Source organism: Meles meles, chromosome X (assembly GCF_922984935.1).
Source record: "Meles meles chromosome X, mMelMel3.1 paternal haplotype, whole genome shotgun sequence".
Taxonomy (NCBI): domain Eukaryota; kingdom Metazoa; phylum Chordata; class Mammalia; order Carnivora; family Mustelidae; genus Meles; species Meles meles.
This window is the reverse complement of record NC_060087.1, coordinates 116,603,810-116,621,802: the sequence shown is the minus strand read 5'-3', so window position 1 is coordinate 116,621,802 and position 17,993 is coordinate 116,603,810. Positions and strand designations below refer to the sequence as shown.

At 42.3% G+C, this 17,993-nt stretch overlaps 1 protein-coding gene across 4 annotated transcripts in view; it reads right to left on the bottom strand.

Annotated features, from left to right (window-relative positions):
• The window catches only part of SLC9A6 (solute carrier family 9 member A6), a 53,250-nt gene extending 37,630 nt beyond the window's left edge, over positions 1-15,620 (bottom strand). For 3 of the 4 annotated variants that reach the window (XM_045994975.1, XM_045994972.1, XM_045994974.1), the window contains exons 1-5: positions 15,204-15,543; positions 4,261-4,460; positions 2,578-2,655; positions 2,223-2,299; positions 1,649-1,761 (exon numbers count right to left, since the gene is read on the bottom strand). In XM_045994975.1, the coding sequence (XP_045850931.1) occupies positions 1,649-1,761; positions 2,223-2,299; positions 2,578-2,655; positions 4,261-4,460; positions 15,204-15,543 (808 nt within the window). Of the gene's footprint in view, positions 1-1,648; positions 1,762-2,222; positions 2,300-2,577; positions 2,656-4,260; positions 4,461-15,203; positions 15,544-15,574 lie in introns of those variants that run through there. The other variant, XM_045994973.1, reaches the window with a different exon arrangement.
• Positions 15,621-17,993: the final 2,373 nt, after the last annotated feature.

Genomic DNA, 17,993 nt, shown 5'->3' with positions numbered 1-17,993 from the left:
AAATTAAAAATAAAAAAATAAAAATAAAAATGCTGAACTATACAAATGCCTCTGTAAAATGCCCTCTGAGTTTTATAAAATCATTTCATATAGAGTAGAGAACATATTTTCCTACTTCCTATATATAACGTCCTGTGTTATCAGAGTTAACACAGGAATTCAGAGATAAGCTTATTATCCTACCTTTAATTGTGCTGCATGACAATTAAAGAAGATGATTAACTTACAAGGGCAAAAAGTCAAACAGAACAAATCTCTGCCAAGGTCCTAAAGCCCAGTGAAAGAAACCTTGCATCCTTCGTTCAAAAACTCCAGTCTTTGGTCCCATCACTAGGTCTTCAGCCTGCATCTTCTCGAAGTTGCTACCGTGAACGTAACTGTGAGGCTCATCAATACTGTATTAGGAAAATTACCACCTAACTTCATAGAATTGTATTCATTCTCCAGCTGTGTTCGTATCAGAAATATTTCAGGGGCGCCTGGGTGGCTCAGTCCGTTGAGCATTCAACTTTGGTTTTGGCTCAGGTCATAGTCTCGGGGTTCTGAGATTAAGCCCCTCATGGGGCTCTGTGCTCACTGCAGAGTCTGCTTGAGATTCTCTCTCTCTATACCCCCAGCTCCCAGTTGCTTGTGTGAGTGCTCTCTCTCTAAAGAGTTCTTTTTTTCAAGATTTTATTTATCTGAAAGACAAAGAAAGAGAGACAGAGGGTGCACAAGCAGGGGGAGAGGGAGAGGGAGAGGGAACAGTCTCCCTGCGGAGCAGGGAGCCCGACAGGGGTCTTGATCCCATGACCCTGGAATCATGACCCGAGCAGAAGGCAGACGCTTAACCAACTGAGCCAATCAGGCACCCCAGCTCTCTCTCTCTAAAATACATAAATAGGGGCGCCTGGGTGGCTCAGTGGGTTAAAGCCTCTGCCTTCAGCTCAGGTCATGATCCCGGGGTCCTGGGATCGAGCCCCGCGTCGGGCTCTCTGCTCAGCAGGGAGCCTGCTTCCCTTCCTCTCTCTCTGCCTGCCTCTCTGCCTACTTGTGATCTCTCTCTGTCAAATAAATAAATAAAATCTTAAAAAAAAAATAAAATAAATAAAACCTTAAAAAACTATATCATAACCATAAAGCTGATTTTATAAAAACAATTCTTTAATGTATAGTAAGGCCCACCAATGACGCTAAATCACACTAATGGTAGCACAACTGCCTTCTAACGATCACGTAAAAACTATTTTTCTTATTCTTACATGCAGATAGCTGAATATAAACAGAGGTTTTTAGGGAACTGGTCTTCTAAAAGCATGAAAGGAAGTGTACCATTATTACCCATTTTAACTAATCTAGTTCATATTCTCCAAATACCCAATTACTCAGATAGACACCAACCTGAATTTCTGTAGAAAAGGCCTTAAGAGCCATCGTCTAAAGAGCATCAAGCTGAGGACCAGTAATGGCAAATGTAAGGAATAAAATAAATAAAATAAAATAGGGTGCTTAAGCCAGACCCATGAATTTTGTTTTTTCCTCTACAATTGGAAGTACAGTACTATGGGAATTTATGAATTCTACACCCAAAGGAAGGACTGCACACATGTGCTTTTGCTAGCAAAATGCTGTACTTTAAGTATGAAGTTCCGCTCTCATGGACACATACCTGGGTCAGTTGCTGATACAATGGCACCAAACAGCAGACAGTCTGTAAAGTAAAAATCTCCCGCAAGCTGTCCAGTTACTTTCATCAGTGTGACACAGCCATACATTATTGACCTGCTCAATAAACACATTTCTACTTTAGAAAAAAACAGCAACTGTTAAATATAGAAATATAGAAAGAATATAGAATATATTCTATAGAAATATAGAATATAGAAATATAGAATATAGAAAGAATATAGAAATATATAGAATATATATATATTCTATATAGAAATATAGAAAGAATATAGAAATATAGAAATATAGAATATATATTTCTATAGAATATAGAAAGAATAAGATGAGTCTACTGTAGTACTTTGTGACTAATCCCAAATTTAACTCATTTCATTTAAATATGGTAATATCTTGTCCTTAAGGAGAATTCAAACAATTTATTATCTACATGAACGCATTTTATTGAAAAAGGTCCTCAGGCACACTCAGGAATACAATACTACATAAATCAAATTTGCATTATTTAAAAAGTATAATTTGAAGGATAAAAAGTGTTTTAACTTTCAAGTACTTACCCAATTACAAAACAAGAAATTGCAGTTCCAAGAAAAGCATATGCTAGGATCGACCCAAGGTTTCGAAAGAAATGTCTCTAACAAAAAAAAAAAAGAAAAAGTTACAGTGTGTTAGAATACTTAACTGATTATTTGAAAAAGAAAAGGCTTTCTATTCTAGTATGCTTTGCTAATATTCAATGCATTATTCATTAAAGGAAATAAGAGAAAGAATTTTTGTACAGGAATAAATTTCAGCAAGGAGAGGAGAAGGGAGGGACAGCTGGAAAGAACTGCCTGTTTCTGAAGTGTCAGACATGATAAAGTCCATGGAGTTTAAAGTTGTTCAAAGTATATGAAATATACAAGCACTTACTCTTTTCAGACTATATCCTGCATAAAATATGATAGGAGGAAGTAATATGTTGAAAAATACTTCTGGATCAAAGGTAACCTGTTAAAATAAAGAGTTCTTTTAGATGAATTCCCTTAGAAGACCTTGTATTACATTATCAAATTATGAAAAAAAAAGATTGAATGTTAAACTGATGAAAGGCAAGAATATTACTGTGGTCACTGAAAAGTACTTCATATAGGATAGCTGTTCTATTTCTCAACCAAACGACAAGGAGACAGTGTTGGAGCAATCAGTTAAGTCATATCAGTGGGAAGGGTAGTAAAATACTAGGACACTAAAAAATCTTAAAAATGGGGAAATCAGGGGCGCCTGGGTGGCTCAGTGGGTTAAAGCCTCTGCTTTCGGCTTGGGTCATGATCCCGGGGTCCTGGGATCGAGACCCGCATCGGGTTCTCTGCTCAGCAGGGAGCCTGCTTCCCCCCCCCCCCCACCCGCCTCCGTCCCGCCTGCCTCTCTGCCTGCTTGTCATCTCTATCTGTCAAATAAATAAATAAAATCTTTAAAAAATGCGGAAATCATGAACATTTCTTTGCTTTAAATTCAGGAGACACCCAAACTAGGTAACAAAATTTGGAGGCATACCATTATTGCTGGCAAGAAGAAACAGCCTTCTTACACAGTAACGCCTCTAAGGGTATACAGCATAATATTATGGCAAGAACTTTCTGTGTGACTAAGATTTCTAGTCCTGATGGCCCATTTCTTTTAATATCTACTTCTTATAATAATATAGATGACCCTTTCTGTTCATAAGGCTGCAGCAGGATCTGACATGAACACAAAGCAACTACACACATACCCATGCTAAAACTTCATTTACCAGAACTTTTAAGGAACTGGAATTTTCCACAGGTGGAAAGAACTCTCCCCGCAAAGCAAACTAAGCTTGTACGAAACTGTAAAAAGCATTAAGGATGGTCAGAACCACAACCAAGTAGCTCTGGAAGCCAAGTTCTGCCCATGCAGAAGACAGAAGTGGAGGCGCCTGGCCGAGGGTGGGCGGCAAACAGGAGACACGAGCAAAGAGGCCCTGAGGAGCTTCATGGGGAACTATGGCAAGGACAGGAGGAAGCAGCTCCAGGAATGTCAGGGTGCCAGTGAGACTGCGGCACAGCCTCCTCCGTAAAGCTTTATGCACAGCATGGTACAGTAACTGGTTCTCAGCATGAGGCCCCTGAAGTTGTGCCAGATTATGAATCAAAGAAAGATTAAATTGTCCTCCATATAGAACACAGTCAAAACAAGGAAGAAATAATATTCAAAGAAATATTAATGGAATATTTTAGGTATTATCAAATAAACTCAATGTGCTGAAGTACCATAAAATTCTAAGGACCATCTGCTAATTGAAAGAAATGCTTATAAATTCTGCTTAAGTCAATACTAGTCACCATTTATTACAATTACAAACATCACAGAATGAAACAAAAAGGACTATAGTACTTATTAGCCTCAATCAGAAAATGAAGTGTACAGATGTCCATTTCCTTTGTATTATATTACACACAAATTGAGATTTCTCTCCATTTTAAGAGACTGATTTTCAACATCATTAAAAATTCACTATTTGCTTCCTGAACCACTTTGCTACTAGTTACACACTTAAAAAAATCCAAACATGCCCTTTAATGAAGAACTTACCTTTCTAAGCATTTCATTATCTTGAACGTTATTGAGTTCATGTGAACTAATTTCTCCTTTAAGTGTATATTCGTAAAATTTTCCACTAACATTTACCAATAAGGTAGTTGGGCTTGACTGCACTTCACAGCTTAGGGTCACATTATTTACGTCACTTGGAACATGAATGCCGTATCGAAGCACAAGGCCCACCAAAAGACCTGGAAATAATAAAAGAACCATATAAGCTCTTCTTCTGGACAAAGACTATTTCTTTTATACCCCACACATACCTTTGGATTGTTAACAGAAAAACTCTTATGATAGTCCTCTGTGGTTCAGAACCAATTTCTAGACCGAATGCAGTTACATTTTAAAGTAGTATTAAATTTGCAAATCTAAGAGTCTAATATTCACATAATCCAGTGGGACGAGAGGAAAAAACATTCCCTAGGGCACAAGCATATATCACTGCATCTCTAGATCAAGATATAAGTAGGTAATTAGGAATGTAACAAAATAAAAAAATACCTTCAAATTATCTGCGCACAGAATATGCTCCAAGGTATCCCAACCTGACAGCGTAATCCTGTTAGAAATGTGTTTACCACCTCCACCTCCATCCATCAGGTCATAAGACTGTTAAACACACGACACTTCCCAAATTATTCTTACAGCATCTGGCTAGCCAAATAATACACGTTTAACAGACTGGAATGTCAATAGCATTTGAAGAGCAACTGAGCTCTTCTACCACTAAAAGCTCAGATTTTAATTGAAAAATATGTGCTTTGGGACACCTGGGTGGCTTAGTTGGTTGAGTGTCTGCCTTTGGCTCAGGTCATGATCCCCACGTTCCGCACTGTGCTCCTTGCTCAGCGAGGAGCCTGCTTCTCCCTCTCCCTGCTTGTGCTCTCTTTCTCTCTGTCTGGCAAATAAATAAGTAGAATCTTAAAAAAAGTTAAAAATATTAAAAAATAATATAAATAAAAATATGTGCTTCAAAATCAAAACATGGAAAAGAACTCCTCAGTCCAGCACTATGACATCAACGTATGGCTAGAATTATACTTGGATCATCGTACTGATATTCAGATGTGCACCATGTTCTAGATACTAACACCTATATTGATCAAACTGATAATGGCTTTATTGAGATGCAATTCACACACCATGAAGTTTACCCTTTAAACCACACAATTCAGTAGCTTTTAGTATAGTCAAAAAGTCATATATTGATCACCACTATCTAATTCTAAAACATTTTCATTGCTCCAAAAAGAAACCCCATATCTATTAGCAGCCACTTTCTTCCCCGCCCCCTCAAACTCCAGCCCCTGGCAACCACTGATCTGTTTTCTCTATATATAGGTTTGCCTATTCTGGATATCTCATATAAACAGAATCCTACAATATGAATTTTCATGTTTGGCTTTTGTTCACTCGGCATCCTGTTTTGTACAGGATTTATGAATTCTACACCCAAAGGAAGGACTGCACACATGTGTACATCCCTGTTGTAGCATGTATTAGACATCACTCCTCTTCGTGGTCAAATAATATTCCATGGTAGAGCTATATTTCAACTGCAAACTGAACTCAAACTTCTGGAACTTCCCTTAACTCCAAAATGTACAGCATACCTCTATCAGTTACACCTGACCTTCCTGTTTCCTTTCACACTAACCCGCCAGCCACTCTCTTAATATATGTGATTAGAGTACTATGCTGAGTAGGCCCCCAGGGTTCAGAGATGAAGACAAGTCCTTCCTTCAAGGAGCTCTCAGCCTAGTTAGTGAAAACAGACTGAATAAACAATTACAGTACGGTGTGTACACACACACAAACACACACACGAGGTGTTAAAAAAACAGAAAAAAGAGGTACCTAACCAAACCAGGGGAAGTGAGAGGGGGAAGTGGGATGGGGGGGAAGTGGGATGGTGGGAAAGTCTTTCTAGAGGTTTCACCTAAGCAAGGAGACAGAGTAAAAGAAGAGGTTTTCCATGGAGGAGGTCCAGTAGGACACACCCAGTCATGGAAGACAGAACAGCCCGTTCAGGGAATCACACGTAGTTCAGTATGGCTGGGTTATAAAGTGACAGAGTTGAATGTGAAAGATCCGCAGGAGCTGAGTCATAAAAGGCCTTGCAAGCTGGGGAAGGGAGTTTAGACTTTATCTCGAAAGCAAAAGGAAGTCATAGAAGGGTTATAAATAAACAGGGGCTTGACATCAGATTTCTATTTTAGAAAGACTGGTTGCTTTAGACCACAGTGGTTTGAAAGGGCCAGATAGAAGGCCATTGCAGTCTTTCGGGGACTAAGCTTAGGGCTTCATCTAAGAGGACAGAGAAAGGGATGGAGACAGATTTTTAGAAGGTAATTATTTTTTACAAGAATCAGTGACTGAGTAGACCAGGAGGAAGGGAGACTGGGAGAAAGACTAAGAGGAGCCAAAATGACTTAGCAACTATGTATGTAAGCTGGCCTGAGCAACCAGATAGGTAGCAGGGCTATTCGGTGAGAAAGGGAACAGGTTCACAGGGGAAAACATACAGTTCTGTTTCAGACCTGTTGAGTTTGATGTACCTGTGACAACATGCACAGTTGAGTGTGTGGGATCTGGAGCTCAAGGAAGTAGGGGGTCTCAAGTGGAGACGGCTGAAGTCAGGTGCCTTTGAGATTACCTGGGGAGCAAATAAAATGGGAAGAGGACTATGGATATATGCCCAGAATTTTATCCCAACATTTAACAGCTGTGAAGGAGCTGGTAGAGGAGGAGGAGCTGATGAAGGAGTGGAAGGAGGAACAGGAACAGGAAGAGGAGGAAGTAATGAAAACTAGCTAATGCTACAGCTAAGTCAAGGAAGACAGGTGTTAAGAATGGTCCATTGGGTTTGGGAACGAGGAGCTCACAGGTGAGCTTGGTAAGGGCCGTTCCAGTGGAGCAGTGGGGGCAGAAGCCAGGCCAGAATGGGAAGTGATAAATGTGGGAGGGGGACAAATGTGGCAAGTGGGGAGGGTGCAGAGATGAGGGATTCTTTCAGGCAACTTACAGTCACACATTTTTTATTCTTTTTTTTTTTTTTTTTAGATTTATTTATTTATTTGACAGACAGAGATCACAAGTAGGCAGAGAGGCAGGCAGAGAGAGAGGAAGGGAAGCAGGCTCCCTGCTGAGCAGAGAGCCTGACGTGGGGCTCGATCCCAGGACTCTGGGATCATGACCTGAGCCAAAGGCAGAGGCTTTAACCCACTGAGCCACCCAGGCGCCCCCAGTCACACATTTTTTAAGTGAGCAGCAACGAGTAACTGCTAAACAGTACGATGACCTCAAATTTTTAGAAAGTTTTTAATAAAGTGCCAGATTGAAAATAAATGAAAGGGGCACCTGGGTGGCTCAGTGGGTTAAGCCTCTGCCTTTGGCTCAGGTCATGGTCTCAGGGTCCTGGGATCGAGCCCCACATCGGGCTCTCTGCTCAGCGGGGAGCCTGCTTCCCCCTTCCTCTCTGCCTACCTGTGATCTCTCTCTCTCTGTCAAATAAATAAATAAAATCTTTTAAAAAATAAAAAAAAGAAAAAAGAAAGAAAAAGGAAAATAAATGAAAGGAAAATATTTGCAAGTTGAAAATCTGTTAAGGGACTAATATCCCCATATATATATATATATATGATAAGGACAAAAAATATCCAAAATACACATAAGTCAATAGCAAAAAAAAAAAAAGAATCCGATATAAAACGGCCGGAAGATCTGAACATTTTTCCATAAAAAATGGCCAGAAGACCTGAACAGACATTTTTCCAAAGAAGACATAGAGGGCGCCTGAGTGGTTCAGTGAGTTAAGCCTCTGCCTTTGGCTCAGGTCATCATCTCAGGGTCCTGGGATCGAGACCCGCACTGGGCTCTCTGCTCAGCAAGGAGCCTGCTTCCCTCTTTCTTTCTGTCTACTAGTGATCTCTCTCTGTCAAATAAATAAATAAAGTCTTTTTTAAAAGTTTTGAAAAAGAAGACATAAGATGGCCAGTAGGTACATGAAAAGATGCTGAACATCATTAAGCACCAGGGAAATACAAATTAAAACCATGATGAGATCACCTCACACCTGTCAGAATGGCTAAGATCAAAAAGACAAGAAATAACAAGTGTTGGTGAGGCTGTGGAGAAGAGAACCCTTGTGCACTATTGGTGGGAATGCAAACTGTTGCAGCCATTATGAAAAACAGCATGGAGGTTCCTCAAAAAAATTGTTAAAAACCTACCATATATGGTCTAGCAATTCCATTTTTGAGTATTTACCTGAAGTAAACAAAAACGCTAACTCAAAAAGATATATGTACCCACAAATTTCACTGCCACATCATCTATAATAGCCAAGACATACAAACAACCTAGGTGTCCATCCATGGATGAATGAAGAAAATGTGGTGTATATACATAACGGAATATTATTCAGTTCTAAAAAATGAAATCTTGCCATTTGCAATAATATGGCTGGACCTTGAAGGCATTAGGCTAAGTGAAATAAGTCATATAGAGAAAGACAAATACCTTATGATCCCTCTTATATGTGGAATCTAAAACAAAACAAAACACCAAGCTCATAGATACAGAGAACAGACTGGTGGTTGCCAGAGGAGGGGTGTGGGAGGTGGAAGAAATTAGTGAAGAAGTAAACAGTTATTTAAAAATTTTTTAAAAAAATGAAAGATACACTGTGAGGGTAGCTAACCTCTAGAATACAAAATAAGAAAGGGATGGTTGGGTATGAGTTGGGTTTGATAAGCACAACCTCGGTGAGCAAAGGCTATAGATCCATAGTCACCCTGCCTACATGATAACAGAAAGAGCTCTTTTCTCCACTATCCTGTAAGGCCTCCTAATCAAGAGGCTCAGTAAAAGTCATACCCCCCCTTATATTTCTGTGCCAATATCATAGCTAAGCTACTACAAATAATGATAACAGTGGCACAAATTCTGTCCACGTCCTTAAGGCCGACTGTGGAAGGAATGGTATCCACCAGTTTTGCCCTCCGATTCAAAGCTGAAATGTCACTGCGTGCCCTGAGGAGGGCTCAGCGCTTGGACAAATTTGAAACACACACTTTGGCAGTTAAAATTTCAGCAAGGAGCATAATTACTTAGGTTGGAAAAAACTGAGATGCTTTTATTACAGCATCAGACATCCGAAAAATTGGAATTTCTCTGAATAAAGTTGATAGTTCAAGTTAATTTGGGTTCTGTGAAAGGTCAAATTGTAATCAGAGAGTTAAAGCAATTCTCAGTGAAGAGAAGTACACAAATAGAGTGCTTTGTTACGGGGATAAGGCGGAAACTTCCAGCCTCCTACACAGAGAGAGGCACAAAAAAATACTGATATCACGAAATGTAAAATTACCACTAACAGGCAACAAAGAATACCATCTCAAAGAGATAGCCTTCACAAAACAGAAAGGTCCCACCTCTCCTACACATTCCTGACCCTCATGTGCTGGACCCCCTCCCAGGGATAAAGAACTCAGTGTATTACCCAGGGTCCCAACACTGTATGGGGCTCACGGTCAATGGAAATTGGTTTTCTAAGGGATCTCAGCCCATTCTCCCAGGCTATGACACTAAAAGCCTCTGATAGTCAAAATATAGAAGGAATATTGCTAGGATATCAAATGTGGTCAAAATTGATAAAATTTCTATAGATTAACATGTGTCTGTATATGCACAGAGATTTATATACACATATGTATGTGCGTGTATTTATTATATAACATTTGTCTACTTCTTGAAGAATGCTGTTAGATTTTGTTTTAAAAGCTAATTCGGGGGCACCTGGGTGGCTCAGTGGGTTAAAGCCTCTGCCTTCGGCTCAGGTCATGATCCCGGGGTCCTGGGATCAAGCCCCCCATCGGGCTCTCTGCTCAGCAGGGAGCCTGCTTCCTCCTCTCTCTCTGCCTGCCTCTACGCCGACTTGTGATCTCTGTCTGTCAAATGAATAAATAAAATCTTAAAAAAAAAAAAAGCTAATTCGACTTCAAGACAACCAAAAAAGGCAAGGCCTTTGCTGACCTCTGGTTAGTTTTACATGTGTTTATTCAACTTTTTGTCTCCTAGCACATTCTCTACAGCAGCTCCTCCAACCTTTATCCTCCTTCTCAAATCTTCAATCTCACTATCTCCTTTTGGAGAAGCCACAGGCCATCTGATGTAAGCTGCCTCAATTCCAAGCCTCTCCATGTCAACACCAGCTCATTTCTCTTTAGCCCCACTCTGGGGAAAGATCAACCTCTTTTCAAAGGGAATTCTCTCACTTAGCCTCTTGAACTAATCAATCCCCATCTTAATTCTTTCTGCATGTATTATCTGACCCTCATAACCTTATGCAGTAGATATTATTGTAAATCTCTCAGTCATTGTTTCCTTATCTCTAAAATGGGGATAAATGACTTAGCCAACAGTATTTGGCATTAAGTGATAAAACCAGCACCGAATCTGGTTTTTCTATCTCCAAAGCTTCTCTAAAGTTCCTTTATTTTTTTTAAAGTAGGTCCCATGCTGGCATAGAGCCCAACACAGGGCTTGAACTCATGATTCTGAGATCTGGACCTGAAGTGAGATCAAGAGTTGGACGCTTACTGACTGAGCTCCCCCAAGGCACCCCAAGCCTCTCTAATTTTCTTATTTATTTTAAAAATTTTTATTGTGTTATGTTAGACACCATAAAATACATCATTAGTTTTTGATGCAGTGTTCCAAGATTCATTGTTTATGTGCTCCATGCAATCCATGCCCTCCTTAATACCCACCACCAGGCTCACCCATCCCCCCACCCCCTTCCCTCTAAAACCCTCAGTTTGTTTCTTGGAGTCCACAGTCTCTAATTTTCTAAACTTCTCACGTCACAATGAACTGCTCCAGTGGTTAAGGTTTCTACTCCCTCACAGCCTTCCCTCACAATCTACCTCCAAAACTCCTACAACCTAAGTATTATTTCTCTACATATATGATCTTATGAAATTTAGTACAGCAAGATGTAGGAGGAAAAGCACAAGTCTGAAAGTCAGATGTATGAATTTTGGCTCCATCAAGTTCTAGTCTGTGATCTAAGGGTCGATAAACCCTCCTTAAACCTCGGTTTCCTTATATGTAGTGATGATAATACTGTTTTATCTTTATACTTAAGTTTTATCACTTCAATATAAGGCAATAAGGTTAGGGGATAAGAGAATGGGGCTTCTGAGCCAGACTGACTGGGTCTGAATCCTGGCTCAATACTTACAAACTATGTGACTTCAGGCAGGTCATTTAACCTCTCTCTGCCCCAATTTTCTTATATGTAAAATGGGAGAGATAATAGTACCCATCTCACAAGGTTGTTAGGGGGTTTCAATGAACACATTAGAATGCTCAATGAACACTATCTATTAAGGCACTAGATCCTAAGAGCTTTGTGGGCAGGGATGATGACTCATATCTGTATTTCCCATCATATCTCATATGTCAAAGGCAATAATATTTATTGATGAATCATGTCAGTTAAGCATAGGACTCTGGATGCTGAAAGTTTCAGGCAAAATATTTCCTTCCTGTCTCTTGCTTCCTATAGCATCTGTAAACACACTACAGTGAGTGATCACTTTTCAGACTCAATTAACTACCCTGACAGTTTTTACTAACGGTGACTCACTTTAAGCTTCTTAAGCAAGCAAGCAAGCCCAGTGAACAGAACCCTTGGGTGCTTTCACACTGTGTTTGTAACTGGAGCAATTAGGCTATATTACAATCTAGAAACTGATCACAACTTAATCTTTTCTTTTTTTACTCTTGATTCTCAAAAAGATAAAGGAGAGGCTTGTTTTAAATAGCGTTCTTCCAGGATTTAGGTAGCTAAACCGACATCACAGAAATAAAATCATTGGTGGGCTGAATCGTGGAGGGCTGGATAGTCGCAGAGTAAGGAGCCTTTTCATCCAAAAGTCAAGCAGAAAAATACAGGTCTTAAGTTAATATATTAACAGCTATGATGGTCTAAGAGTCAAAGAAAAGGTAAATGGCAGACAGTAATTAGGATTAGAAAATATCGGTTTCTATGGCACTGAAAATACTTTGACCCAATCCCATCTATTCTCAAACTGGACTTGGGAGTTAGTCAGGAGGCTGTTTATCCACAGCCCCCAATGCCATACTGAGAAAGTGGAACAGGCTAAAGAATGCCAAGTCGTGGCAAATCAAGCCCAGATCTGACTCCCAGATAACACCCTTCCACTTGATATTCCACAAGAGACACCCTTGTTTTTCCTTCATAAAATACTAACACTAAGCTACTCCATTACCTTTTACTACCAGAAATGTCAGGAAATGCAGTCAGTAATCCCACTTTTCTATTTAGCTCAATAGTTAGAGGAAGTTAATGACATCAACTACCAAGGAGCAAATATTTTCAGGGCAATTCTAAGTCTGTATTTGATACTAAAAAAATACTGTGTTTGCCTCTTAACTTAAAAGACTAACAAATTAAAAGAAAGGTTTTGAGCCTGACCTGAGAAAATGCAGTATAGCAGCATTAATAATAGTATCAAAGCTATCATTTATTGAACATTTACTTAAGGGTCAGGTACTAAGCTAAAAACATTTCTTCCTCACAACAACCCTCCTGTCATTTCCCCCAATTTACAGGTGACAGTGTAAGAGGGTAAGGGACTTGCCTAAGATCACATAGAACAATTAGCACAGTGGGACAGGAACCCTGGTCTGACTCTAAAGCAGGAGTTGGCAAACCACAGTGAGGTTTTGTTTTTGTGTGGCCCAAGAGCTAAGAACAGTTTTAATGTTCTTTAGCTTTCTTAAAAGGAAAAAAAGAAGAAAATGCAACAGAGACCTATGTGACCCACAAAGTCAACAATATTTACACTCTGGCCCTTGACACAAAAAAATTGCGGACCTCTGGTCTAAAGCCCTGCACCTTTAACCACTACATCATACTCTCCCCATATGGAGCAAAGAGGCTTCTATGATCAGCTCCTTATTTTAACACCATAATACTCATTTGGCATTTAACTGAATTTAAGATGCCATTCTTTTCTTTCCTTTCTTTTTTTTTTGAAGATTTTATTCGTTTATTTATTTGTCAGAGAGAGAGAGACAGGACACACAAGCAGGCAGAGTGGCAGGGAGAGGCAGAGAGAGAAGCAGGCTCCCCGCCAAGCAAGGAGCCCGACGCGGGACTCGATCCTAGGACCCCAGGACCATGACCAGAGCCGAAGGCAGTGTATTAACCGACTGAGCCACCCAGGTGTTCCAAGACGCCATTATTTTCTTTATGTGACCTGTCTACCCAAGGAAGCTAAGCGCCTTGAAGGAGGGGCTCTTCTATTTCTTTGTATTTTTTGTGCTTAATACATAGTTGGCTAACTAGCAAATGTTCATTCAGTATAGCAAATACAGATTGTTATACAGAGAAATTATATATAGAGAGAGGTGTAGCTTAAGGTGCACTGCAAGTAAAATGCAAAAAAATACGAAGTATGAAAACTGCCCAATATGTCTAGAAACTAAGAATCCTATGGAGCAGAGATATTTGCACACAGGCTTAGAATCGTATTACCTTACAGATGAAAAATAAGCCTGAGTTCATGTATTTTCCTGATGCACACAACTACCTTGTTTTGCCAGTCCTGAGATGCACATATGCACGTTTCAGAAGTCTGTATTTACTGGGAAGGGCTGGGGAGGGGGGTCGTGGAGAAATGTCTCTTTTGTGCCAAGGCTGCTTCTACCTATTTGCAAGTCTGGGAAACAAAGCTCAGCAAGCTCATCAGTTTAAGCCTGTTCATATGAAGAGAATCTTCACTCATGGACTTCACTGAAAGGACTGTCTGTCCATCCTCATCTCTTCAGCCATCTACCCTCATGGTCACATTAAGACAGTCAGCAATATGCATCTTCACCACTCACGAGGCCTCCCAGCAGGCCAAGATGCCTGTGAGCCCATGGTTTGATTTGCCCTTCTTGCCTTAAGACCAAAATATAAAAATACATAAATAAGAAACCTCAAAAAGAAAGCACACTAAGACACCAGAACTGAAACCATTTACTGAATGATCCGTCAATAACCTTATGGCACCAGCAAGTCACCCATACCGCATATGCGTGGTGTTCCTAAACACTGTTTGGCTGAACTGTCCTGATCGCTATATAGTACAACACACTGCTGGGAGATCTTTAACTCCTTCCTGTCCTCACCTCGGTATGCCTGGATTAGGACGGTAGACCGCACGTATCCTAATCAGATATTACGAGCATAGTACAATAAATCAGGATGTCATTAAAAATACCCTAAGCCTTCCTGGTAGCTTTTTCGGCATTCGGGTTTTCAGTTGGGCAACAAGGGAGGTAACGTTTCCATTCTCAACCTCGAAAGGACAGGGCGTAGCAAGAGCTGGGTGATGGGTATAGGTGGACCCCGGCTCCAAAAGGACGCCAGATCCTGAGTGGTAGAGATACTACTGCAGCTTCAGTGGACCTTAAACAAACTGACACCCCGGAGAAATAGATCGCTACGCTGTCTTCCCCTCCCCCAGTCCCCAGTCCAATCTGAGACACCGCACCCACTCCCTTCCCATCCTTAGTCCCGGGTCCCAAGCTCCGTAGGCAGAGGCGGGGGAGGGGGGCGGAGGGTGGTGCGCGGAAGAAAAAGGGGGTGGGGTCGGAGGGAAAAAAGGTGTGGACCCGCAAAGGAAAGGGGGTGAGAAGCAGAGAATACGGGGGGCGAGGCAGAGAAACGGGGGGCATAGCAGAAAAAGGGGGGACGAGGCTGAGAAACGGGGGTGGGAGGGAAAGCGAGTCAGAAAATGAAAGGAATCAGAAGGGGAGCTGAACACAGGCCGAGGAGGGCCAGGACAGGAGGCGAAGCAGCCGGCGGGCAGAGAAAGGGGGAGCGCCAGGGGGCGGACATGGGTTGAGGCACTTGCCATAAATCATAGCCAGGCCGGTTTCATGCAGGAAGCGGGCCCGGCGGTGCTTGAAGAGCCATATCGTGAGAATGGTGAGGGTGAGCAGCAGGATGAAGATGAGCAGGTTGGCGCTGTCCTGCCGGTGGCTCTCTTCGGCTTGCTTCTCGGACACGATCTCCTCATCCATGGCTCTCGCCGCTCCGCCGGCGCCGTCCAAAGCCCCGGCCCAGCCAAAGACGCCCACTGCGAGGAGCAACCAGAGCGGCCGCATGAGCCGGCGGGCCCCGCGGCCGCGGCCGCCGCCGTCGCCACCACAGCCGCGGCTGAGGGGCGCCCGCAGCCAGCCGCGCCGAGCCATGACTCCCCCCACCCCCCGCCCCGCTCCTCACCCGCAGCCGCCCGCGGTCGGACCACTCCCCGAGGGCTCACGGGAAAGGGGCGGGGCCCGAGGGAAGCCGTCGGAGCGCGCTCCGCCGCCACCGCCGCCGCTCTTAAAGGGGACGCGACACTCCCGGCTGGTACGGCCCCATCCCTTTGCCCTTCGGGCCTCCACCGCACCTTCTCCCCCCAACCTCGGATACGCACACTCGGGGGCTTCCAGGGAACGAAAGGCTGTCGCATCCAGCCCACGGCTTTCTGGAAAATAAACCTCAGCTCGGTTTAATCAAGCAGAGGCGGATCGAGCTAGGTCTACTTTGGTCCTATTCTTAGAGCTCTCAGGGGACTCGAGCTTTCATAACCCATCTCAATATTGTCCCCCAGTGTCTCTTAACTGGATAAGAAGTTGTCCCCTTGGGGGACGCCTAGAACTCCATCTCTGTCATTTAAATCGGATTCTCCTTGTTCTGTCCTCACTGGGAAAAAACGAACACTGTAGTAGTTCATAAAAGAATTGACTCAAAGGCAAGGAATATGAGTGTGTCTGTACGTTCGGTTTTCCTTATATGTAAACCACCCGAGATGCGAGTCATCTTCTCACATCAGGAACCTGTACGGAGACACTTGTCCATCTCGCAAAGAAGATTCAGTGTGTGCTCAAACTTACCCAAGCTTCAAACCACTCCTCTCCTTCCCAAAGAGGAAATCTTTTGAGGTGTGGTGCATTTCTCTTTCTCTCCTTGCTCCTTTTTTCCTGCTGTTACAATGCAGATTTCCCCAGCTGGGAAGTCACCTTTGACATCATCTCTCATTTCTCTTCCTCCAAGTGTATTTTCTCTACTCTCAGCCTCTCCACGCCTCACGCCCACACTGAAAGATTCACAGTTCTCACCTTTTGGAGAACAGTGGCTTCCTATTTTCTCCATACTTATCAAATCACACCTTAGTCTGTGTGGGCTTTTTGTTCTCTCTGGACTTTCATTTCTACCTCTACATGAATGCACTACAAATCCCCAGCCCTGACCTGTCACTCTCCCTTCAGGCCTCTAGTGGTGGGATACTGATCACATCCTGTTGAAGGACCTACCAAGCTCAAAAACTAGAACTGCTTTGAAGTGAGCTCGATACCCCTTACAAACATGAATTCCTTCTCAAATTTTGCATACTATCAATGGTACTATCAATCCAATTCCTATCATTCTGCCTAGAAGTCCTGATTCTTAAATGCTATATCACCCCCTTGCTAAGACAAATAACATCCAGGCAACTCCAAGCTACCCCATTCTGGATTCCCTCCTGTTAACCGGTTCTTCATTTTAATCTCTTTAAGTTCTGTGAGGATAGTGAGCTTAAGAAAAAAGACCTAGAACAGGTTGTTCAACTCCAAATTCTGTCCCTAGCAGGTCAGGAACTGTCCCAGGGATTGCGAAGCCCATTTTCTCCTGTTAGTACCTGGGACTATCTGCATTTTCCCAAGAAATCTCATGGCTGCCTGTCCCCTACACCCTGGCTCCAGCCTAACCACACTGCCCTGTGCACACAGGGCTCTCCTTTAAGAAACCCAGGTGAGGATCCTTCCCAGTCTCCTCACTGCCCCCTCCCCAGGCCTAGCTTGATCACCCCAGAAGACCCACCAAATTCGTTTACTTGTTTCTTCAGGCCTAACCACCTACTCTCAGGCTGTTTTGCCTCAGCACAAAATCATTTTTCAGTCTCTTAGTGTTTGGAATTAAAAACAAAACAAAACAAAACCTGAAGTCAGAGATTGCTTGCCTGACCAGTAAGCAAATATTTTCAAGAGCCAGACTCTACCTCTGTCCACAGGCCCCAGCGACCTAGCAGCTACCCGCCCCCCCCCCCCCAGCCCAGCCACCTCTTTATATCACAGCTCTGGGAGGAATCCTGATCGGGTAATAACTCTACCAAGTGGGCCAATCCCCATGAGTTTTGGCTCCCCTGAAATGTACCCTTCTCTCAACCCAAACCAGTTGCTGCACTGATGTCCCCAAGATCTCCTCCTTTTTTTTTTTTTTTTTAAATATTTTTATTTATTTGACAGAGAGAAATCACAACTAGGCAGAGAGGCAGGCAGAGAGAGAAGAGGAAGCAGACTCCCTGCTGAGCAGAGAGCCCGATGTGGGGCTCGATCCCAGGACCCTGGGAACATGACCTGAGCTGAAGGCAAAGGCTTTAACCCACTGAGCCACCCAGGCGCCCTGTAAAGCGGAGTTTTTTTTTTTTGTTTTTTTTTTAACACAAAATGTAGTTTTTATTCTGGCCATGTTGTTATCACACTTACATCTCTTTGTCTTAAAAGCTGACCTTCAGGCACTTTCAAATCTTTTTTTTTTTTTCTTTTTTTTTTTCCCCTTTTTATTAATTTTTTCAGCGTAACAGTATTCATTCTTTTTGCACAACACCCAGTGCTCC